Here is a 24463-nt window from a genome sequence, read left to right as displayed (position 1 = left end):
ATACCTCTCCTTCAGGCTGTTCTGTCAAGTTAGTCTGTGCAGCCCTAAGCAGTTAGTTCTGCTGGGATACCTCATTCCAAGTACTTGTGATGCTAGGGAGTCCTTCCTCATAGTTTTAAAGATTAATTTTTTAAGAATTATCGTATCCTTATGCAGTCATGCTTGTCTGTTTATATTTTTATTCTGTCTTCCTTTCATTCTCCTTAGCACCAGATAGCTTTCTGAACCCATTAGACAATTTTGATAACTGGAAAACTAAATTGCTATCTAGAACTGCTTGCAGGTGGCAGACAGGTATCAGTCAGTCCTGCTGCTGAACAGCTGAATGGCTCCAGCATCTCTGGCTTGCTAGCTGGCCAAAGAGCAGGAGTGACCCTCAGGCCATCCAGCTCGAACTTGGTGCAGGAGGAGCCCTGGCACTCAGTGCCTCCCAGTGAAGCTGCAGGTCAGTGACTGGGGAGCTGAGAGCACTGAGAGGTGTTTATGACTCTGGAAGCAGTTCAGGACATCAAAAGGGGCATTAGGATGTCGGGGGGGAGGACTGTAAGATGTCACCCTGTGAAAAACAGGCTTTCACTGCACTGCTCACAAATTGCTCCTTCCCAGAAGGTAGTAAAACACTGCTCTTGCTAAATAAAAGAATCAATTTGTTTTTTAGGAATCTGAAAATATTTTTAAAATGTCATCATTTTAGTCAGTTCTCTGTTCTGATCTAATTTGAAAGAATTGAGTCTTCAGTGCACAAATTCACAAAATCAACATTTAGATCTCAAGAATCCATACGGAAGGGGTAGCAAGAAGATAACTTGGAAAAGTAAGTCTATTTCCTTTGATGTCTGGCCAGCTGGCTTTATCCAAAAGTTTGCGTTCTCTACTGTCTTCCACAAACTGTTAATTTGTCTGAAGTTCAGATATAATTTCAATTCTATTAAAGCAAGTTATTGGAAACACTACTCTTAAAAGAGAGAGAATTAAAATTTATCTCTCATTAGTGAAATACTGTTCAGTTATTTTTTCAGAAATTCTTACCTTTCTTTTTAAAAGAAGTTTAGGGAAAATCATTAAATATCTGCCATATATTTTCCTCTTATTACAACTAAGCTATGAATAGTACCTGCCATGATTTTGACTAGATGGCAAAAAAAGACAATGATGTTTAAAGTGGTAAATGATGAAGTCATCAGAAGAGGTGGCTGGGCATCTTTAGAGAGTTATTACATTTTACACTGATGGGCCCCTTCTGTGGCTTCTGATTTTTTCAGTTACCCTGAAATTGCAATATTAAATAAATGTGATGAGAAGTATTCCTGGTTGGTTTAGTTTATGTTCAATAATGAGCTTTAAATGCAATTATCTCTGAATTTTCTTAGCATTTCCCTAAGATTATTTTTGAGGTTTATTTTTATCCTTAAGTGAAAATTTCTGCTTTGAAAACATTTTTCACTGCAGAGAGGCAATAATGTGCTTACCTACTAATATGTTGATAAAGCCTAATCCTTAGCTATGTGAAAATAATTAGTTTAGGGGAGGTAGCAGTGATTTCTCTCTATTCATTGAGTTGTACAGTATCTAATATATGCATGTAACTTTGCAAGTAGAGTTTATGTGTCTTTTTACATGTCACGACACATCATGGCACGACAGTCTAAGCCCTTACTCCAAAACATGCATTTTTCACCATCAATCTCAATAGCAGAAATTCAACACTAACTTTCTGTTAAGACAGAAAAAGTCAAGCTTACATAAGAGCAAGCAGCAATCCATCTACAAATGCAACTTCACATAATACTGGCATTTTGCTGAAATTCAGAATCAGATGCCATCTTTTTTGGGTGAAGTGATCTGCCAAATCTAAATTGGATTGTAGTTTTGCAAAAGTGCAGACTTTTTACTAGTCTTCGCCATAGTTGTCTCTCCATCTTTTTCCTCTATTAATTAGCTTTTGTTGTGAAGAAATAAAAGTATTTCAATATCTGGGGTGTATGTACTATTCCTGTGAAAGATGTACATAGCTGAGATAGAGGGAACTAGCAACAATTACTCTTGTTAGATTGAGAGGAGCAGTTAGGAGAAATAAGTATATTTTGTCCCATCCTCACAAAAATAGTTCAATGGAAATCCTCCCTCAGAGTTCAATTGGCTTTGAATTCAGTCATAAGCACTAAAAATAACAAGCTTTTTCAAGAGCAGAGAAACTAGTGAAGCTTTGTGTCCTGTGCCCCAAGCACTGTATCTTTGCAATAATCCCAGCTCCACATTTGATATCCCTTGTTCCCGTCTCCCATTGCAACACCTACATTTTACCTCTACTCTCCTTTTCTCCCAAGATCTTTCATAATGACCCTGCAAGTCTCCTCCATATCTCTTAATTGTCAGAGAGGAGGGGGGCTGGTCTTGCTGAGGCTGTTTTTGAGCTACATGCATATTGAGTGGCCCAGTCAGCGAGCCAGAGGGAATAGATGACTGCTAACCTCACATTTTTACTTAATGAGGCACTAATTTAGATTGTGCTCCCCTTGTCTAGTCACAGCTTCTCATGAAACTTGTAGGAATGAAATGAAGTTTGATCTCCCTGCTTCTTTGTCAGATGCAGTGGAAAATGAAAATGGGTTCCTACGATGATGCGGTGTAGCAGGCAGACAGCATGATGCATATCTCTTTCTTATGAAAAAGAAAAGAAGATAAAATAGATGAGAAAAGTCGAAAATAGTATTCTAGGTGTACTGGATTTTCATGCTTTATACTAGGATTCTATCAAAGCCTTCGTTGTGGTTGCTGCATTTAAAGAAAGTCTCTAAGTTCTGTCTTCTGTTACCATTTGTTAGGCTGCTACTTGTGAATATTCACTTTTAAATGGTGAATCCCTTCAATTACAATTGATAAAAAAGTGTACAGTTTTTTTCTGGAATGGTCCAGCCTGAAAATATATCTAATGTTTCTGTAATCAGTTTGCATCTGCTGGATTAACTTTTTTCCTTGTCTGCCCCAGTTGCTCACTAGAGGTTGCGGTCGTGGCATAAAAAACAATTAATTTGGTCTTTAGATCATGGAGATGAAAAATAGGCAAAATTTGTGGCTATGTCTCCACCTGCAGCGAGGGGAGATCCTTGGTGGCCTTGGGCTCTGCAGTGTGGAGCTTGCTGAGGGTTGCAGCAGTGCCAACTGCCCTCAGGCCATAAGAAACCTCAACGAGGTATTTTCATGGGCCTTGGTGTTTCAGGGACTCACACCTGTGCTGCCTCCTTACTCCCATGTCCTGAGAGGCTTTGCAATCCTTTTATTTTTCAGCAGAAGCATACAAACTGTAAAGGGAACAAGCACAGGACTGGGGGTCCCCGGGTCTGTGAGGGATTACATGGCTGAGAGCAGCTTGTTCTGAGCTAGGTCTGGTGTCACTAAAACTTCCAGATGCTTTACAGGGGTGTCAGTGAGGGCTCGTTAGTGGAAACCTTATGCAGGTAAAACCAGGCTGAGGTGCCTTTGTCTCTCTTTGTATGAATGCTATTCTGTTAGGTAAGGCAAACACATATGCTGCAAGCATTCTGCAAGGAAAGCTGTTCAGAGAGATACTCGTAGCTTCTCTCTTTATTTTCTGATTTATTTCCCTGGGGATTGATAGTAAATAAACACAGATTCTTTTTATTTATTTATTTATCTCTGGATGACTGTCTCCCAGCGAGTTCAGGTTGCTGTGTAAGCTGTTCCTGCCTGCTGGCAGGGTGCATGAGGAGGCAGAGTACAGTTCCTGGTGGGGCCATGTGCCCTGTCACAGCTGGAGCATTTGCTGGTGATCTCAGCAGAGGCTGAATCATGAATAAGTGCCTAGTGTGAGCTGTCTTAAGAGATCCTCATTGCTGCAGGTGAAGCATGCTTATGGATAATCTCCCGTGTCTATTCTTTAGGTAAGCTAAGGCATTAATAAGCAGGGGATTCTCCTAAGCATCTTTAAATGAAAATCAAACAGATTTAAAAATGCAAATTGTCAGTTGTGCTGTGAGCAGCTTCCTAGGTCTGAGCCATGGATAAAATAAAAAATAGTTTGGAATAAAAACAAATCTGGCCCAAAAGATATGGAATGAGGCCCACTACACATTGCTGTTATTTGCATACTACAAGGGAGAACTAATTTATGCAAAAGAGAGAGGAGGAGTGAAGAACTGTGTTTTCTGTACAGCAGTATGTTTTTCAGATACCCCAGTGATACCCCAGTGGGATTTTTGAATGTAGTGGGAGTTTGTTATCCTCAAATAAGGTCACAGTTCATCCTTTGTTCTGGCAATAAATTACAGAAACTTTGAAAATCAGAAGCTGTTTGGCATTTAAAAATTGAACAGCACCTTCAGGCATACTTGAAGGTGCATCCCCAGGCAAACCTGTGCTTCTCATGCAGCTCCCCAGCCAGCTGATGTAGATCCTAAGGAATGGCAAGCTAACCTGGGGAAAACCAGGAAGTTTTTGCCAGTGCTGTGAGCTGACCTTGCTCCCTGTCACGGATGGAGCCATGCCAGCACTGGAGAGGTGGTGGGGCTGGTGTGGGAAGGGGCAGCACAGGGGACAGGGATCTACCTGTGCATAATGGACAAAGATCAAAGAGCTCAGGTGTCCCCCGATCCTGCATCCCAGGGTTTTACCTCCATGGCAAGGGTCCATCTTTGGGTCCTCCTCCAGGGAGACCTATTTATGAGTTTGTAGTAATGATGAAATAAATGGCTGTAGCTCCCTGTGCTATTCAGGAACAGCAGGAGAGGACAGAGCCATCACAAAGTTCCCTTGAGACCGAAGCTCCTTGAAACTAGCATGACTTTTGACACGTTTCCTTTTGTTTGCATAAAACAGCTTTTCACAAACGCCAACACCATCAGTAAAAGAGGAGGCCAATGATAACATCACTATATTCACCAGGATCCTGGACGGTCTGCTGGACGGCTACGACAACAGGCTGCGCCCGGGACTGGGAGGTAGGATAACGCCTTGGCTCGGCTGCTCCCTGCTGGGCAGGACCATCGGACACCCGGTGCCCTCTCCAGTGGGTGCCTGCTCTTGGCCAGGACAAGGGACCTGTGTTTGGTTAGCTAAACTAAGTCCAGAAAGCAGATCTGTCTCCTAGGAAGTGGGGCACAAGAAAAAGATGACTGAAAGTCGTGTTCTTTCAGTCACTCAGGTCATCTGAGGTTGGCTTAGGAGAGCAGCTATGATACATTTTTTTCTGTAATTGAATAGAGTTTGGGTTTTACTTTCTGGTACTTCCTAAGGTGAGCAAGACATGAGGCTAGCAGGTTGCTGCAAGATTCCCTTACTGGTCAGCCTGTATAAAATTATGATGGTAATACATATTTATTTTAAAAACAGATCCCCAAACCATATTTAGACAAGTACAGAAAATCTGTATTGATATGTCTTTTTGATAACCTCTACAGCAGCTATTTTAAAACTGTAGCATGTGAATAGTGGTTGCCATCCTAACCTTGTTGAGCCCTCCTTCAGCTCTCTTTCCCCCAGATTTCTCTCATTTTCTACCATGTGTAAACCATCTGTTATGTTTCTTCCTGGCCCTTTTTTAATCTGGCTACCCCCACCCCTTCCTCTTGTGAGACCAACACATTGCTTTCATCCCTTTCTCTCCTTCTCCTCTCACTTTACACAGAGATGCTTGAAAATAGGGCTCGATGCTTTTTATCTTATATAACGAACTTCTGAAATTTCTGCCCTTAAATTAAATGAGACCTGAATTTGAAAGGATGCCAGAAGTACTTAGACACTTGAGGGTAGAAATAAATTGACCTATCTTTGGACATCTCTGATAGATGTCTGAAATCAGGCAGATCACCCAAGCCAGCAGAGGGGAATAGGTCCTTCCAAGATATACTTCATCTCACCCTGTGGTAGGTATTGTGTAAGTACTGGCAATGTGCATTGACAGCCCAGAAAGCCTTGATGCATCCTGGGATGCATCAAAAGAAGAGTGGCCAGCAAGTTGAGGGAGGAGATTCTTCTCCTCTGCTTTTGTGAGTACTGTGTCCAGCTCTGGAATCCAACATAAGAAGGACATGAACCTGTTGGAGCGAGTCCAGAGGAGGCTACCAAGATGATGAGAAGGCTGGAGTATCTCTCGGGAATTGGGGTTCTTCAGCCTGGAGAAGAAAAAGCTCTGGGGAGACCTTGTAGAAACCTTCCATTGCCTAAAGGTGCTTAGAAGAAAGATGGGGAGGGACCCTTTATTAGGGAGTGCAGTGACAGAATGAGGAGTAATGGTTTTAAACTGGAGAAGGGTAGATTTAGATTAGGTATTAGGAAGAAATTTTTTACCTTGAGGGTGGTGAGGCACTGGAACAGGTTTCCCAGAGAAGCTGCAGATATCCCATCCCTAGAAGTGCCAGGTTGGATGGGGCTCTGAGCAACATGATCTAGTCAAGAATATCCCTGCCTATGGCAGGGGGTTGAAACTAGATGACCTTTAAAGTCCCTTCCAGCCCAAACCATTCTGTGTTTCTATGATAAAAACAGTCAGAGGAAATGCATCCTTGAAGGGCCAGTTTCTTTCTGATTGTAAGAACAAAGCCTGGACTCCCAAAGGTCAACAACTGCATTTGATCCACGATGAAATGCCTCCTCAAGCATGCTCTTAATTTCAATCTTTTGGGGGATTCTTGAGTGATTCGGGAGTTAACATAAAAAAATCATTGCCAGTAGGTGTTTGCATTTTAAAGCAATTACTAATGCGAAGCCTATGTTTATTACAGAGAGAATAACTCAGGTGAAAACAGACATCTACGTTACCAGTTTTGGCCCTGTGTCAGACACAGAAATGGTAAGTTAGCATGTGGCTGCCAACTCGGTTGTATTTACTTTGCTAAAGTCATTTTTGGAACCATCGCTTCTATTCAAATCCTGCAATACCTCGAGTGTTTCTTTGTGCCAGGAATACACCATTGACGTTTTTTTCCGACAAAGCTGGAAAGATGAAAGGCTTCGATTCAAAGGACCTATGCAACGCCTCCCTCTTAACAACTTGCTTGCCAGCAAGATTTGGACCCCAGACACTTTTTTCCACAATGGCAAGAAGTCTATTGCTCACAACATGACAACCCCAAACAAACTTCTGCGCCTGGAGGATGATGGCACTCTGCTGTATACCATGAGGTAATAGCCAGGGTTGATTTCTTCTGATGCTGATTCCCAGATAACTGCAATTACTTGCAGGGAGCATCACTTTTTCCACTCCTAGTAGAGCCAGGGAACCAATCTTTCACACACATTTGTGTGAATATAAAGAAAAATGGAAAATATAATTGTGGCCTTCAAGTACAAATTGATTTGTAGCTTCTGAATAGTGCTAGTGCTTAACTATTTCTTTTGATTAAATGGAGAGCATATTCTCAACAGATTTGATGATTCAGTTCAGTTTTTTTATGATGATCTGTTCTTTCTTACTGTTTGTGTTTGCAGCTGTAGTGCAGACTGCAGGAGAACAGTATCTGAGACCAGAAACAGAGATTTTTTTTTTTCTGGGGCAGTACATCTTGAGCCCTTGGAGCTTTTGTTATGGTTTTTTTATTAATTTGACTAATAGTGCTAAAAGGCAAATGGTCATAGGGACAAATGACATAAGCTAGCAGCACTGTAAAGCTGCTTTAGCAAGTTCAATCCTGCAAACAAAGCTGGGACATTATATTACAGAGAAGCAAATGGATGTCTCAGATCTTCAGAGTTATACTCCTCTTCTGATTTGAGTATCCTGCCAAGAATCGTCATTGCATAATGTAGACAGAAGATATAACATCAATTATTTTACGTGTCTGAAACAATTTCAGGAGAAATCCCACATCAGTGTATGGCAATTTGCTCATTAAAGGTCATTGGTCTGTAGTAATTGAGACTGCTGTCTGTCTCCAGCAGGATTTTCTCCAGGCCCATAGTCATATGGGCAACTTGAAAAAGAGATAAAAGGAGAAACCTACCGAACAGCAAAGGGTTATTCTGAACTTTCCATGAACAAGCTCAGAGTGGTGCCCGAGGCCCAGCAGAGTGCTCAGGAGCCTGAAGTTGGGTGCTGAGATGACTGGGTTTTCAGCAGGCACCCCCCAGCCAGTGCTGTGTCCTGCTGTGACACCACACAGTCCTGCACGCTGGGAGGGCGAGCCCCAAGCTCGCCCGTGGGCCCAGTGGTTAGGGCTTGGTGAGGCTCGAGAGGGTTATTCTTCTGTACACAGGGACCTGGAGCTTCCCAGGTTTTATTTCAGGTGTTTCAGACATGTTTGACTTTTTTGAGCCTAGTCTTAAATCCCTTTTTCTGGAAAGAAAAGAAGATAAAGGGTATCCTTACGTATGTCCTTACAGCTTCAGATCATCCCAATTGTAACTGCATTAGCACTAAAAAGACTTAGACGTGATGGATGTTTAAAAGAAGGAAAAACCATCCTAATTTTCTCTTTACTTATGTTTCTGTTCTTACTAGCCCCAAATTAGTGATCACCACAGTAATAAACCAAAAAATTTGAAGATGTATGGACACACTTAAAAGTCCAAATAGCTATCAGAGAAACCTCACAAAAAAAGTTAGTAATGCCAGCCTTAAAACCAGTCTCACTGCTGCATGGACTGTGCAAGTATCACTCCAGATACTGCAGCAGTGGCAATTCCCAATTATCTGTGTAAATTACTTGTGTAAGTGAAGTCAAGATCAGACTCACATTCAGCCTGGAGCGAAACACTTCGTTGTGGGGAAGATTGCGCAATTTCCGTGCAAATACTGTTTTTTTGCAGTGTTAAACAAATGCAGTGATGCCCTGATTTATGAGGTGAGGAGCCAAGCCACCACAGCTAGCTGAGTGAGACCTGGGTGAACTAGACCTAGGCAAGCTCATCACTGAATCTGAGTTACTCCGTCAGGGTGTCTCTCTGGTGAAAATGGCACAGTATTGTCAGATGCCACAGGTACCCTACTGAGGAAAAGCTCAGCATATGCAGCTGGAGGAAAATATGGATATGACACAGACTTTCTCATCATCCCACTCAGCTCCTTTTCCCCTGATTTTTTGGGATGGATGATTTTGTAGATTACAGAAAGAACAGAATGCTTTTGTAACCTAAAAAGCATGCAATGTAACTTTTTTTTTGTTAGAATATTGTCTGTGGAAATAAAATTTCTGTTAACCATGGTATATGTCGTAAGAAATAGAGTGCAAAGCTTTTAAATAAGCTTGCTTTCCACTGTTGCAAGTAATAACTTGAAAGTGTTTATGCCCTTCTGCTTAAACATGAGTCAGGAGTCCGCTTTTGTAACATGCACGGAGCTATGTTCCTTCAGATGCAGAGCCATTCTGTGCTGCAGGGTGGCTTGAGGATCCCATCCCAACCTGTTCAGAGGTGACTGTGACAAGCAGCCAGCCCCTTCAGCTTCCTTGAGTGTCCTAACAAAGGTAACAGCTAGCAGAGTTACCTAGGATGGCTTTCCCTGAGAAGACAGACAGTGCTGGGCTTTTTTGAGGGGGAGCTGCTTGTCTCAGTGGTGGTGCTTTGTGAAGCACTGAGTTTCAGCTGAGGCTTGAGCTCCAGTTCCTGTAGCTCCCATCAGGCTTACTCAGTTCTCAGGATCTGGGGATGTGTAGACAACCCTCTGTTAGCTCTGCATTCTCCTCGTTTCCAAGGAGGAATTGCGAGCTTCCCAGACTGTACGTAGGAGTATTCTGTGTGGGGAGGATTGGACCCTCTGTCATTGACAGAGATGCTTGAATTGCTTTTGCTACCTTGCATCTGGCTGCCTGAATGAAGGGGAGGAAAGCAGCCAAACCAATGCTGACCTTCCATCCTATTTCACTTCCAAATATTCTAAATATGATCGGCTGAGCAGACTTCCAGCTTTAGCACTTGTCAGGACATACGTTTCCATGACACACGTGTTTACTTACAAAGAAAAATGTACACCTCTGCTATTGCATTTGATGCTACGTTGTCTGGGTCAGAAGTTGATGGGATGTGTGTTGCTAGGGAAATCTGATACATGGGCTTCTGTATATGTGTGGCATTAAAGCCCTTCTGTGTGAATATAGGAATACAACATGTCCTCTAGACAGATTTCACAGACAGCAGTGTTCTCTGTGGGGTATGGCTTAATAATTCTGGTTGTCTTTCACTTGGAAGGACCTATTAGCTTTATTTCACTAATGTGATTTACAAATGAAGCGCTCCTGAATGGAACGCTGCAAATTCTGTTTCTGCCCCTAGAGGGGAGTATTGTCTGTAGCTCCACTTCTAAATGTTTTTACCTTTTTTTTTTTTTTAAGTAAGAACACTGGTATAAAAAGCACTAGAAAGCATACTCCATATTTCACTAATATATATATAAAATAGCTTTGTGAATGGAGGTACAAATTAGGTTATTTCCTTTTAAACCAGTAAAACATATTTAGTTTATCTAATCTGAGAAATAAATATTGTAAAAAGTATAGAAATCGTTTATTCTGAAAAACTGGAACAGTGATTTAAGCAGCATTTTCAGGCTAAGAAAAGAACCATCATGTTTCAGTGAGCTGCTTTTTTTTTTTTTTTTTTTTGCTCAGTGAGAATTGGCTGTAAAGACAGAAGCTTTGATAAACTTTGCTGTAGAATGCCAGAAAAAAATGCTGTGAAGGAGTCAAAAATGGTATGAAGTAGAGCATGCTCACTAGAGCTAAACTTTCGGACCATAAATTAACTTCTCACCAGCAGCTTTTATGCATTTTAAATGGTTTTCTGTCAGCTTGTAGATAGTGAAAAGTCTTTCTTGTGCCATCACAAGGACACTCCTTAGAGCCTCATTCTCACTGTCAATTTGAAAGGACCCCAAATCTCTTTTTTTACCACTGGGGCTTCCACGCATCTGATTTAATCTGGGATTTTAAATAAACATAGTCATGTATCTGAGGAGTGCACAAACAGATTTTTCCCACGTTATTATGGTAACTGAAGGTTGCCAGAGAACCTGTGTGAGTTTACAGTAAAATCTGTCCCAATAATTTGCATATGAATAATTTTCCAGTTGTAGAATGCAGACATTTTTTCAGCATGGTGTTAAAAGAACTCCAGATTTTTTAGTACAGCCCTGAAGTGCTGTTATCTTTACTGCTCCGAAAAGGTATGTACAGCTCAGCAATGTGTGTCCGCTGGATGGCAGCGTAACCCCGCTGCTTGCTCCGCTGTGGTGCACACGCACGCTTGCCTCAGCTGAAAATACTCATTGCTGCATTAACACTTAGCGTTTAAATTCTATGTGCAAGTGAACACATGTCCTGGGTGCTTGTTAGCGCAAATTCTGCTCCTCCATAAAGGGCTTGGATTAGCAACCTAACTATTTTATGCTCTAGAGCTATTGATCATAAAACCAGTTGATACAGTGCTTTCAACACTTTCAATGGGAAAGCCAGAGTTTGTTTGTTTCTTTCTTTTTTGTTTGTTTGTTTGTTTGTTTTAAGAGAAAATTATTCCATGAGAAATGTGTGGGTTCTCAAGCTCGGACTTTGCCAGATATAGGTTTGCTAGAGTGGCCCTGAGTGACAAGTGACCAGCAAATCTGTTATTTAAAATGAATCCTCATTTTTCCATCAGCTAGATATCTAGATGGGAACGTCTCTGTACAATCTGAATGTGTTTTTTCTTATTTCTTATTTACATCTACAAAAAAAGATCTGTAAGTGCTTTTTAGGTATCGTATAAATATTGCAAAACTAATTAAGAAGCTATGAAGACATACAAATACGCATTTCCTTTCACTGTGTTAGATTTGCTGCATTTTCTTGTATATTCAAGCTTCAAACTGCCTGCAGCTGGAAGAAAAAAAAGTAATTTTTTTACATTGGGCTGCGTCTTACAGAGTGATGAAATCCTGCCGTGGTGGCAAGGACTCTGAGCTGCTTTTCGTCAATTCAGATTTTGACAGAGTGAGAGAAAATAGATATGTGAAGGACTCTTCCCTGAGGATAGAGCAGGATTCTTGTTTAAACACCAAATCTCCTGGTCCCCTCCTCTCTGTTTTGGTTGCACATTGCCCCACTTCTCAAAAGTTGTCCTTGAAGGAACCAAGATTTGTTGTTTTGAAAAATCCATAGCTGGAGTTACTACCAGGGAGAGAAAGGCATCAGAGGAGACTGTGGTGTAATACATTCAAAATGGGCCATTGTGACCTGTCCAAATATAGTCCCTATGTAGATTGTGTGACAATGGCCTATTCTGCTCGTAATAAAAGTGGGCAGATCCCTGCAGAGATCTCCATCACAGAGAAGGGAACTTGCACAGCAAGGGCAGAATTGATTAAAAGACAAAACCAGAACTAGCATGTCCTTGGATGAGGGGGATACTTGCTTGGACTTTGAGGAGCTACAAAAGGTATAACTTTAGTTCCAGGTCTGTGCTGAGCTCCGAGGCAGACCCAACTTTTCTTTGGGGTTAGCTGGTACAGTTCCTGCCAGATTCCTTTGTGTTCCATCTGCTTTTTAGGCATGAAGCAATAGGGCTGGCATGCATGGATGGGGTGACTGAACAGAGCTTGGAAGGAAGCAATGCCCTGACAGGTGCCCCCCAAGCACCCGGGGGAAGCACAGATGCTTTGATTCTTCTGTCTCTACCCAATCTGGTGAATCTGGGTGAATCTGGGGGCTTTGAAAGTACCTGGTAGATGCCGAAAAATTGTTACAGCTCTGCTGTCTTGTTTTAATATTAGGGTAGGATAACATTACTGTGGACTCCCTGGTCATTTCACTTAGACTGAAATTTCATCTGCCTAATTAGAAATACCATCCTCTGAAATATATTATATTTGTGCTGAAATATCTGACTGCCAGTGAGTAATCTAAAATACACTGTACTGTAAGGCACCAGGCAGGGTGGATGGGATTCACCTAATTCTGTTCATCTGTAATGTTGGTGACTGCAGCCAAACCTCTTGCCTCAGATTTGCTCCCAATGCAGGACAGAGAATTTTTTATGGAGTTAGAACTCTGCATTATTTCAGATGTCTACTTTAATAGTGAAGTTAAAAGAGACTTATTTCTCTCTGCTCACACTTTAGGGGATCTTGTTGGGTTTTTTTTCACAGTGGTAGACAAAGGAGTTCAGCGTAATTGATACCTTTCTTTACTCACATGAGTCCCTTATTTCCTTTGGTGTTTCCCACTTCCTTACTCACGTAGCCTGGAAACGTGTCATCAACTTAAAGCTATGGGATGTCCTGGCCAGCAGCTGGTCCTGTAGCTGTTTTGTGGAGGACTCACACAGTCTCTCCTCTCTGTGCCACATAAAGCCCAAGGTTGTGCAAGGGTAGTGCATCTGAACACACGTAAATTGGCTTCAGTCCTTCACTTTTGTCTAGGAGGGTGTAGGAGGGAATATAGTGCACCTTATGAGGAGCTCCAGAAACAAATGTCACTAGGAAATTCGGCCCTTCCGTCTGAGGTTGAACTGTAACAAACAGGTGATTATGCTGTAGCAGATGCTAGCACTGGTGGTGGCATAAATAACAAACAGATGGTAAATTGAGGCCTCTTTAATGGCTATTTATGGTGTTAAACAGCTGAGGAGTCATAGGGCTCTTTTCCTGGAGCAGTGAAAAGCCATAGTCTGACCCTTTTCCTGGCCCTTCATGGCTGTATTCATCAGGAGCATGTAGCATTTCAGAAGCAAGGCAAAAAAGACCCAGATAATAACATCTTGCTTGGATGGCTAAACAACCTTCTTCATGTGCCAATAAGGTACAGTACATTGACATAGGGATGTGCACATTTCTCTGTGAAAAACCCCCTTATCCCAATCACTACTTCCCTCTTTTGCAGAAGTGTGGGGAGCATTAATGTTACACAAAAGGCAGGAGATTATGATGAAGAGTGACCTTGGAGGTGGACCTGAGATGGATAAGAGGAATCTGAGGTTAAATGCACGTGGTTGAACAGAAACTGTGATGTTTTTGAGCTCTAGGTCAGAACTGTGGAAAATAAACAAAGATTTTAGTTCTGTATTTTGGGTTGCCAAGTCATAATCCTTTCTACCTACCCTGCCATGTCTCTACATCCCAGTCTAGATGTGAGAGAACCAAGATGGGCTGGGACTGCCCCTATGGTATCTGCTCCTCCTCCTCATCCCTTCCCCTACCCTTACTTTCTTAATCAGGATAATTTTTCTCAGTAGAAAATAATTTATGTAGTTTATGCCTGTACATAGAAATATAAAGGGTGTGTGAACTGGGAGGAAGCAAAAGGATGTCTGTGCAGTGAAGTAGCCTTCATCCATGGAGGAACACGTGCCATACTGACAGGCAGAAATGGAAAAACAAAATCCCTTTTGGACAGCCAGAATACCTGCACTGCTCAAATTGCCTACCAGGTGATACCAGAATTGAAGGATGACTGCACCATGTCCATCACAGTCCTTAGCCTTCATCATTCTCAAGGTGCCAAGGGAGATACAGGTGGGATATTCTGAAGAAGTTTTTCATGAAAAGAATAATAAAGTATTGGAATGCTTTGCCTGGGGAGATGGTAGCGTCACCATCCCTGGATGTATTTCAAAAAAGACTGGATGTGGCACTTGGTGCCATGGTCAAGTTAAGGTGTTAGGGCATGGGTTGGACTAGGCAATCTTGGAGGTCTCCTCCAACTTAGTTATTCTGTGATTCTGTGAATTAGTGTGCTTTCTATGCTCCCTTCTTTCTCCTGTACTTGGGTTTTCTTCCACTGAAAGCAGAGATCAGATGTGCAGTTGACTGGCACCAGGTATTACTGTTGTTGGCTGATTCTGACAATAACTGGGACTCTCTTGAAAGCCAAGAAGAAGCTCATAGTTAGTGTTACTCAGCACTTCAAGAACAACTGTACTTACTGTAGTTAGCTCCTTGTTGAACGTGCTATCAAAAGGTCACAAAGATAAGGAGATTATAGTCAAAACATGTAGCATGGGCAGACTTGGGGGATGTGTGGCCTGGCAAAATGAAGTGTGGGCTGGTTGAGATGTTGTTTCCCATTTCACCTGTATCAACAACTGCATCAGCTTCTCAGCATTGCTAGAGCTAGTTAGATTTTTGGGTTTTAATTCAAGAATTCACTAAAAAAAGAAGCTGCTGCAGAGGAGAAGTTTGGAAGCCTTCTTCATGGGGTGCCAAAAGAGAATTCATCATGGATAAGAGACTGTAAAGAAAAGAAAGCTTGGAGAGGTTTTTCAGTGAAACGATCCAGTAGATGTGTGTGATAATCTACAGAGCATTCAGAGCTGCATAGCCGTTTTGATCTAAAGTTTCTTTAGGAAAATAAAGTTTTTAGGAAGAGAACCTGAAGAAAGAATGGTCTCTTAAAAAGGTTGGGGTTTTTACTGATAAAAAAACGGAGCTTTTTCCAGCAAATTCTACCTTGCTTAGGGGCTTCATTAGATCACTTGCATGGCAAGGTTGGATAAGCATAACCTCACTGCTTCATTCATTGGCTTTATGCACTTAAAAGAAGTACTGGAGAATGAAAGGTATTACCTCTGCTATAAACGTCTGCTTTGCAATTCTTTCTGCAACCTCCCACATCCATACCGTATAATTTGTGTGTCCTACTGGTTATTTCATTGCCTTTTTCTGTTTTTTCCTGTGTCTAAAGGCTGAACATCTTCCCTGCTCCTGTGTAAGAGTATGCTCTGGATATGTTAAGTTGCTCCATGTGCAGGGAGGTCATTTTTATAGTGGCATAGCTTTTGAGATCAATTCTGCCACCTCAGATTGCGTCACAATAACTTAGTCTTCAGCACAGTTCATCTAGGCATTTAAAGTCTTGTTTCACACTTCAGCAGAAGCTATGCTGAGGATTTTGTTTGCTTAAAATGAGAGTTTTGCTGTCAAGTACACCATGCATCTGAATTATGTATTCTCAGCTCCCAAAAGCATCAATGACTGGAGCTCTTAGTCTTCCACAGTCCCTTCCCTGTAGCATTTCAAAGGACATTTTGTTGTCACATAATGATAGCACATCCCAGCATCATAGGAACGTTGGGACATAGTAGTATTCTTGGCAGAGTGGTTATGACAGTAAAACGGGCTAAGACAGAAATTTCTGCAGACCACCTCAGTCTTCTCTTCTCTTCTCTTCTCTTCTCTTCTCTTCTCTTCTCTTCTCTTCTCTTCTCTTCTCTTCTCTTCTCTTCTCTTCTCTTCTCTTCTCTTCTCTTCTCTTCTCTTCTCTTCTCTTCTCTTCTCTTCTCTTCTCTTCTCTTCTCTTCTCTTCTCTTCTCTTCTCTTCTCTTCTCTTCTCTTCTCTTCTCTTCTCTTCTCTTCTCTCCTCTCCTCTCCTCTCCTCTCCTCTCCTCTCCTCTCCTCTCCTCTCCTCTCCTCTCCTCTCCTCTCCTCTCCTCTCCTCTCCTCTCCTCTCCTCTCCTCTCCTCTCCTCTCCTCTCCTCTCCTCTCCTCTCCTCTCCTCTCCTCTCCTCTCCTCTCCTCTCCTCTCCTCTCCTCTCCTCTCCTCTCCTCTCCTCTCCTCTCCTCTCCTCTCCTCTCCTCTCCTCTCCTCTCCTCTCCTCTCCTCTCCTCTCCTCTCCTCTCCTCTCCTCTCCTCTCCTCTCCTCTCCTCTCCTCTCCTCTCCTCTCCTCTCCTCTCCTCTCCTCTCCTCTCCTCTTTTCACTTTATTTGATGTATTCCAAAGAAATCAGTATTTATAAGTAGGAAGCAGTGGTGAACTGCCACCACATCCCACGTGGACATGCAGATCAAGGCCCTGAATCTGTATTTTGGCCTTTTTTCCAACAAAGTGATGGAAATTCATGAGCAAAGCAGCGTTAGAGTTACTAAGAATAATCACTTCTCTCCCCCTGAGCTGTAGGCAATCACCCAGCCAGGGGCAGGTTTCAGGGTGACTCTTAGAGCCATTGTGTTTCCATGAGTCAATATTTGTCCACATTCTAACACTTTTGTGTGGTGGTCTGTGACCCACAACCACCAAAAGGGTTTGTTAGGACTGTATAGCAAGTGCTTCAGAACCAATATTTGTGTGTGTCTGTGTATATATATATGCTTATATATATACGCTTATACTGGCACATGTTATATTTACTTCAGGAACACAGGCAGATATCAGTACCCTGGACTATACCATTACTGTGCTGGGGCCTAAAACAAATCTTAATTTAAAATCTTGTGAAAGAAATACAAGTTTGGTTATTGAAGTGTTCCCAAGACATCACAGTGGGAGAACAGCTGAATGGTTGTGTCATCAGTCAAGGTCAAATGAGTAATTTCACAAACCTAACCATATGTTCACAGTTTGAAAAAACAACCCAAACTATTAACTCTATTATTCTCCTGGCCCCATGTGTGTCAAAGGGCATATTGGAGATCCCACAAGGGCTGAAATCATTCTGCTGAGGTGCTGCTGGAGCAGATGTCCTGGGAAACTTCTCCTATAGTTGGCTTCTGAAAAGGGCCTGACCAACAAGCCCACTGGAGTTGGCTATAGCCTGGCTAAAGACTGGATCCACTTAACTCTTTCTTGGTATGTTATGGTAGGTTTAAGGTGAGTTTCAAGCAAATATTTTGCCTTTTATTAGAGAAAATCTCTGTCTCATGCTGGGAATAGCACTTGGGTTCACCTGAGCCCCATAGCTAATACCGGTTGCCAGCAGAGGTGGGGTCAAAGCACAGCATTTAAATGCTCCCTTTAAACAGGTAAGGGTACTGCACAGAAATAAATAACTAAGAAGATGGAGCTGGTTTGGGGATTAGTGCAAATAGGCAGAAAATCTTCATATCTCTCTGGCCATTGTTTTAGTGCCAACAAAAGTTTTCCTGTGTCCTCTGCATCTGTAACTATTACTGTTCAACATTTATCTTAAATTAAGTTCTCCTAAAAGCCAGTGGTTACTCTGCCTTTCTGCTCCCCTCTCATTCTAGAGCTCTCTGTTTTAATTTGTTTTCATATTAAAGTTAGTAGCTGATAAGCAAAATCAAGTTTTGCAGCTGGCTGTGGCTCCCTGGGCAGGTGACTGCCCTCATCTCCTGCCTGGCAGCTGCAGATAATGTGTTAGAAAATGTTTCCTGCACTTAGAGGGTAGGAGAGGGATGCTGAGTGGCCCCTCTCTTTACCCACAAGTAGGAACAGATGCTTCTTGCACTGAGGAGATCATGGGAACAGCCGGGGGTCCCTGCAGTGACCTAAACCAGGGTCTTGCAGGACAGGGTGCTTCCTGTCTTGGGGACTGCTACTGAGGGTTTCTCGCCTCACCTTGAAGCACACTTACTCCAAATGTCTGCCTCCCTAATATCTGAATTGATTTCCTTGCCACATCCTTGATTTTAACACCTCCTTATTTCCTTTCTTGCTAAAAAGCAGCAATCTCTTGAAAGCATTGTCATGCTTAATTCCCCAGTGGAAATGGTTGAAGGTGACTTTTCTGAAGTGAACAAGTCTTGCTACTTGAATTGTGCTTTTCTTGGATATTTGTTTATGTGTCTTGAAACAGAATGTCAGTAATCACTTTATGTTCTTAAAGTAAAAGCTTTGATAAATGAAGCTTTGATAAAGCTTTCATGTCCAATTATAGGTGATAGATTAAATAACTTCTAGACCTAACTTCCTTTTTCAGATAGTTAAGGTACACAATAGCATTTAGTTGGTTGATTAACACTTGGATAACAATGTGAGTATTTGGAGCATTATGAAAACAAAATTATGTCATTAATAAATCAGCAACTATAATCAGGGTTTGTTACATTTTTTGGGTGAATAGTGGCCCCATTCAAGTAAGGAGAATTTTACCATTATTTTCTGTAAAATATTGCAAAGGACCTTCAACAGCTGCTTATAATCTTGTCATAGACATGTTTGAGTGAAAGTAATCCCATAGGGCTTTTATTAATAGAGGGTGATGGTGGAGGAGGGGATGTCTGTTGGTAAGAACTGCCTTTTGAGCAATGTTTGTGCTGTGACAGAAAAATCCTGGTTTGGTGACTGTCTCTAGCTCAGGTAACTGTGCTGCACTGGGTACAGCAAGATCATGATGGAGTCACCATATTAAAAGGATTAGGCAAAGACTGTTTCATGTATGTGTGCCCAGGCCTCCTTTCTCTCCCTTAAATAAATGCAAACTGGGAGTAATTTTGTTGTAATCACAGAATGTGCTGTGTTGAAACAGACCCACAAGGAGCTTCAAGTGCAGTTCCTGCTGCATGGGACCATTCCCAAGAATCACACCACGTGTCTAAATGCTTCTTGAACTCTTTATCAGGCTGGTGCTGGGACCATTTTCCTGGGGAGCCTGTTCCAGTGCCCAGCCACCTTCTGGGTGAAGAATCTTTTTCTAGTATCTAACCTGAACCTCCTCTGACACCACTTCAGACCATTCCCTTGGGTCCTGTCACTGGTCATCAGAGAGATCAGTGGCTGCCCCTCCTCTTTCCTTGACATGGAAGTTGTAAAGCCCCCGTAGCCACTTCTCTTACAGCTTCCCCTCAAGGCCCTTCACCATCTCCATAGCTCTTTTTTGGATGCTCTCTAATGATTTAATATCTTTCTTATAGTGTAGTACCCAAAACCACACAATATTCGAGGTGAGGCTGCCCCAGTGCAGAGCAGGACAATCCCCTCCCTTGCCTGGCTGGTGATGCTGTGCCTGATGTCCCCAGGACAGAATTGGCCCTTTGGGCTACCAGGGAACACTGCTGACTCATGTTCAGCTTGCCACTGACCAGGACCCCTAAGTCCCTTTCCATGGTGCTGCTTTCCAGCATCTCATTCCCCAGTCTGTCTATGCATTCTGCCCCATCCCGGGTGCAGAATCCTGCACTTCACCTTGTTGAATTTCATACTGTTGGTGATTGCCCAATCCTCTGATTTGTTGAAGTCTCTCTGCAGGACCTCCCTGCCTTCAAGGGAGGCAACAGCTGCTCACAATTTTGTATCATTTGTGAACTTGCTTAGTATCCCTTCCAGTCCTGCATCCAAGTCATTCACAAATATGTTGAAGAGCACAGGACCTAAAGATAGAGCCCGGTGGAGCCCCACTAGTGGCAGGTCATCAGTCTCATGTCATCCTGTTCACTGCAGTCATTTGTCTCTAACCCCTGAGCCAGTTGCTCCCCCCTCACATGATGGATTTATCCAGCTGTGTGCTGGATATTTTGTCCAGATGGATACTGTGAGAGACAGTAGCAAAAGCTTTATGGAAGTCCAAAAAAATGGCATCAGCTGGCTTCCCTTGATCCACCAGATGGGTTACCTTGTCATTAAAGAAAATCAGGTTTGATAAGCATGAAGCCATGCTGGCTGTGGCCAAGAACTGCATAATAATCAGCTATGTAAACTAGAATATACAATTAGTCTCTAAGCTTTATCACAATGTTAAAAAACAAAGTGTGCAAATATCACTGCAGGTGATATTTGAAGGAGTAGACCCAGATATCAATTTTTTGAGACTCCGGGGGCTATGATCTGAATATATAGTTTGTATTCTGCATCTCAGAGCAAATCTGTATGCAACAACCCATGCTTCCAGCCCCCAGAGTGTAGATGTCTGCTGTGCTGCTTTTATTTCTGTATGCAGTAGAAAATCCAGTCTCTTTGAACCAGGAGTCAGTTGAGTGACTTTGTTTTTCAGGTCCTCACACAGTTATGAAAACCAGTTCCTGTTGGGCACAGAGCACCTACAGAAATTCAGGGTGGTGACATTTGTGCTGTGAATCAGAACCCACAGTCAAGTTTCCTTACAAGTTTTCTGTCAAGTTTTTTGTCACATTGGCCATTAAAATGCACTTCAAAAACCTTGGGTGATGCACACTTTTGTAAGACGCTCAACTACGTAGTTCTTAATAGCATGTAACAAACAGGTAGAGCTCGTTGATTTGTTCAAGATGGCCAGACTAGGAGTGCTGCTAGGATAGGGGCATGGGAAAAGGAAAGCAGATATCATTGGTAGAGATAAAAAGGAACTTTTTTTATCCCCAGAATTAATGTTAATGAAAGGAAAGGCTATCCCAAGCAGAATAACAGCTCCTAAACTTGGTTCCCCCTACCCCCAGGCTAGACCCAGAAGACTGCAACAGGCAGCACCCTTTTAAGGGATATTCTGCCTTTTATTGGATGAGGAATTCAGCGGGGACAGAGGAGTACCCTGGCACCACAAGTCTTTGTGGCTTCTGAGTCAGGCAGTGGCAGCCAGATGCCCTCCAGCTTTATCTGCTACCCTTTTATTTAGGACAGGCAAAAATAATTTCAGGAGGAACTTAATTAAATTCCACTAGGTCACAGTCTCAGTGCAACTCATCTTCACTTCTCTTCCACGTTTATAGTTGATAAATGTCTACAGCCTTCCTCATTACACACAAGGATTATTTCCAGAGATGCAGGCAGCAGGATACAATTCATAGGACAGTGAGATGAAACAGAAGGTCTTAGGCATAATTCTGCACTGAATAGTCCTTCACTTCCTGATACTACACCTGTTGTCTGTGTAAGATGGATATAGGCATCCCCTTCTTTGATGTTTGCAGATGACAGGTGTGTATATTAAAATGTTGTCAAGCTGCAGCTCTGAAATAACATGCCTAAACTGTTGGTAGACAAGGAGACAGGAGATGGGCTGCAGCAAAATACACTGGCTTTCTTATGGGCTCTTGGAGCAAGGCTTCTGAATTTATCAAGAAGGTTAAATTTGCAGTGCTTAACATTAACACGGAAAGTAAAATGATGCATTGGACGGATGGCAGCCTTGCTTTCAAGTCCCCATTACAGTGATTTTTGTGAAAAGGATGTAAGTTCTGGGCAGGATACTACTAGAACTAGCTTATTAAATTCATCCACACACCATTCTTGGTAACTTTGGCTTTGCTGGCCTTGGTGCCCAAGGGCAGTTTCCACCGCAGACAACTACATATCTGAGTGATCTTAAAATATCTTTCACAAAAATAAAGCTCAAGAACAGTTTTGCTTAAGTGCAGGTATCTCAGGCCTCAGTAATTTCTCTTTTTTTGGTCCATTCTTACCAAATAGTAAATTATCTCTGTTCTGAACTGGATTTTTTTTCCTTTGGATTTCTCTGGCATATTATCTTTACATTTTCTATTCCTGTGTGCATTTTGCCTTTTTCTCTTCCTGTTTCCCAGCTCATGCTCAGCATATATCTCCAGCCAATATACTGTTGTATTTTCTGTGCTTATTTTGCCATTTCCAGCCATTGGTACAGCTCCAGAATTTCTGTGTGTTAGCAGAATGGAGCTGTTTCCCCCAATTTATTGTTTGCATAGCTGTAGTGCCCTGGCAAGGCATCACTGTGTTGTACTGAACTGGACTGGCTGAGCACTGTGCCGTCTGTACACAGATTATTACCCTTCACAGTCCCATAGGATAGAAGTTCTTATGGCCCTCTGGGGTGCTGATGGAAGTGGTGAATATATATATATATATATATATAGCCAGTATATATGGCTCCATGTTGCTGTAGTGATAGGAAAGTGTACTTTTGCATGCTGGTAGTAGGGTGTTGTGGATTTCTTTGGAGATTTTCACTCCCCAAGTGATAGTTTGGTTAAGAGCCAGGCTGCCCTCCAGTAGAGCCCTGTGTCACCCCAGCACAAGGCAGTCTGCAAAGCCTGGGATGTGTCTGGGCTGTTGCCTCTGAGGTGGAATAACGGCATAAAATGAGAAAGCCATAAAGATATTCATAATGTAAAATGAGATTTTCATCCCCACTGTCCTGAGCAAACTATCTGTATTATGCAAATATCAAAATGGCATAAACAAAACGGATTCTCCTTGTGCTAGAAGCAAGCTTTGGCTCTCTTGAGATATTTGATATATTTGATGCATTTGATATCAATATAATTGATACTGCACCGTTCAGAAATTTACCTCAGACTATTCTTGGTCTTCAGCTTGGGCTGGCAATCATGCAGAACATCCATGGGAAACATCTATATTTGACAAAGGGGGTTTTTTTTCCCTACCCCTGTGTCCAGTCTAGATGAAATATTTCCACATAGTGGCTGGGGAGTCCAGGATAGAATTGCTTCCCTAGGCAGTACACTGGGGAATATGACCCTGGATTTTTTTTGCCTGACAAGATGCCCAGGTAGTTCACAGTATATTGAACTGAAATGGACTCCAATACCATGTGAGTCCCACAGAAGTTAACTATAGTGCTATATAAAGTGGTGCATATATGTCCTTGATGATATATAACTTTATATATAGCTATAATTAGTTATATTTTATATTTTCATCTATAAATATCTATTTTATGTATTTAAATAGTTACATCTACATATAAAGTCAATGTTTCTTTATGTCTATAACAGTGCTATTTGACACAGGAGTCAAATTCCTAGTCCAGTTGTAATATGTACAGAGAGCAGATAAGTATAAGGTATATGGCAGAAACTCCATCATAGGAGTTTCTTCACACACTAATAAGAAAGAATGATCTTACTGGGACAGCTTACATAAATAAAATCATTTCACATGTCTCAGGGTTACTAGATAATGCCTCGGGCATGCACACAGAGTGGTCCACCTGGCTTATCTCACATTTAGTTTAACAGAGGGTTGCTGTGATTTCAGAAGGAGCAAGGAGCCTTCAGGAAAAGCATGTTTATATCAGCATTCATGTAGTGCACTGAGGGGCCTAAAGGAAAAGTGCTGGGGAAAAAAATGATGTGTTTTCTTTTTACTCCCCCACAGATTGACCATCTCTGCTGAATGTCCCATGCAGCTTGAAGATTTCCCCATGGATGCACATGCTTGCCCATTAAAATTTGGAAGCTGTAAGTTCTCTTGTGGAATAGCAACTAGAAAAATACCGTTTTCTGGCTTCTCATGTTCAGAAATGTTTTGTACAGATCTTTCACCCTCCTCCCCAGCCCTCCCCTTTTAACATGGTTCTTTAGCATTCCCATTCTGTCCCCCTTGCTGCTACCCCGCTGCTTCTTCTCCATGACTGTGATTTTTCTGAGTCTGCTGCTTTTCAACTCATGCCTGCATACTCCATGATAAACGGTGAGTTGATGGGTGATGTGTCTTATACATCCACACCAAGTGTAACAGCCACTGTTACATGGAGTTCTAGATGCAGGCAGCTAAACTGATAACTTGGTTTTACATTTGGAGTAGAACAGAGCTTTCAGTGGACTGATCAGATTGATGTGCAATTATTATGGTATTTACATGAATCAGACTGCAGTGCAATATCTGCATCGCATATATTAAAAGAGATCTTAGAATATTAAAAGAGGAAATATCTTTCCATTTGGCTTTAATAAATCCAGTCCTGTATCCTGTTACATGATGTTTAATACACATGTATTTGTATATATGCACACATTATTCTAAACTGTATGCTGAATGGTGATTTTTCCTCAATTCCAAGCCTCTAATCCACCACATTGCTGCCTTGCCAGAAGCTTACTTTAAAAATAACCCCAGGGAATCAGATGGTTATATTTAAAAACAAAGCTCTTAATTAAAGTACAAATGAGGCTACTGC

At 42.0% G+C, this 24463-nt stretch overlaps 1 protein-coding gene across 9 annotated transcripts in view; it reads left to right on the top strand.

Moving 5' to 3' along the window:
* The window catches only part of GABRA5 (gamma-aminobutyric acid type A receptor subunit alpha5), a 57477-nt gene that overhangs the window by 5473 nt on the left and 27541 nt on the right, over positions 1-24463 (top strand). For all 9 annotated transcript variants that reach the window (XM_088159955.1, XM_088159954.1, XM_088159949.1 and 6 more), the window contains 4 exons: positions 4837-4958; positions 6741-6808; positions 6920-7140; positions 23662-23744. In XM_088159955.1, coding sequence (XP_088016081.1) covers positions 4837-4958; positions 6741-6808; positions 6920-7140; positions 23662-23744 — 494 coding nt within the window. The remainder of the gene's footprint in view (positions 1-4836; positions 4959-6740; positions 6809-6919; positions 7141-23661; positions 23745-24463) is intronic.

The sequence above is a fragment of the Sturnus vulgaris genome, chromosome 2, assembly GCF_052056855.1.
Source record: "Sturnus vulgaris isolate bStuVul1 chromosome 2, bStuVul1.hap1, whole genome shotgun sequence".
Taxonomy (NCBI): domain Eukaryota; kingdom Metazoa; phylum Chordata; class Aves; order Passeriformes; family Sturnidae; genus Sturnus; species Sturnus vulgaris.
The sequence above is the reverse complement of the archived record's forward strand: the minus strand, read 5'-3'. Positions and strand labels throughout refer to the sequence as shown.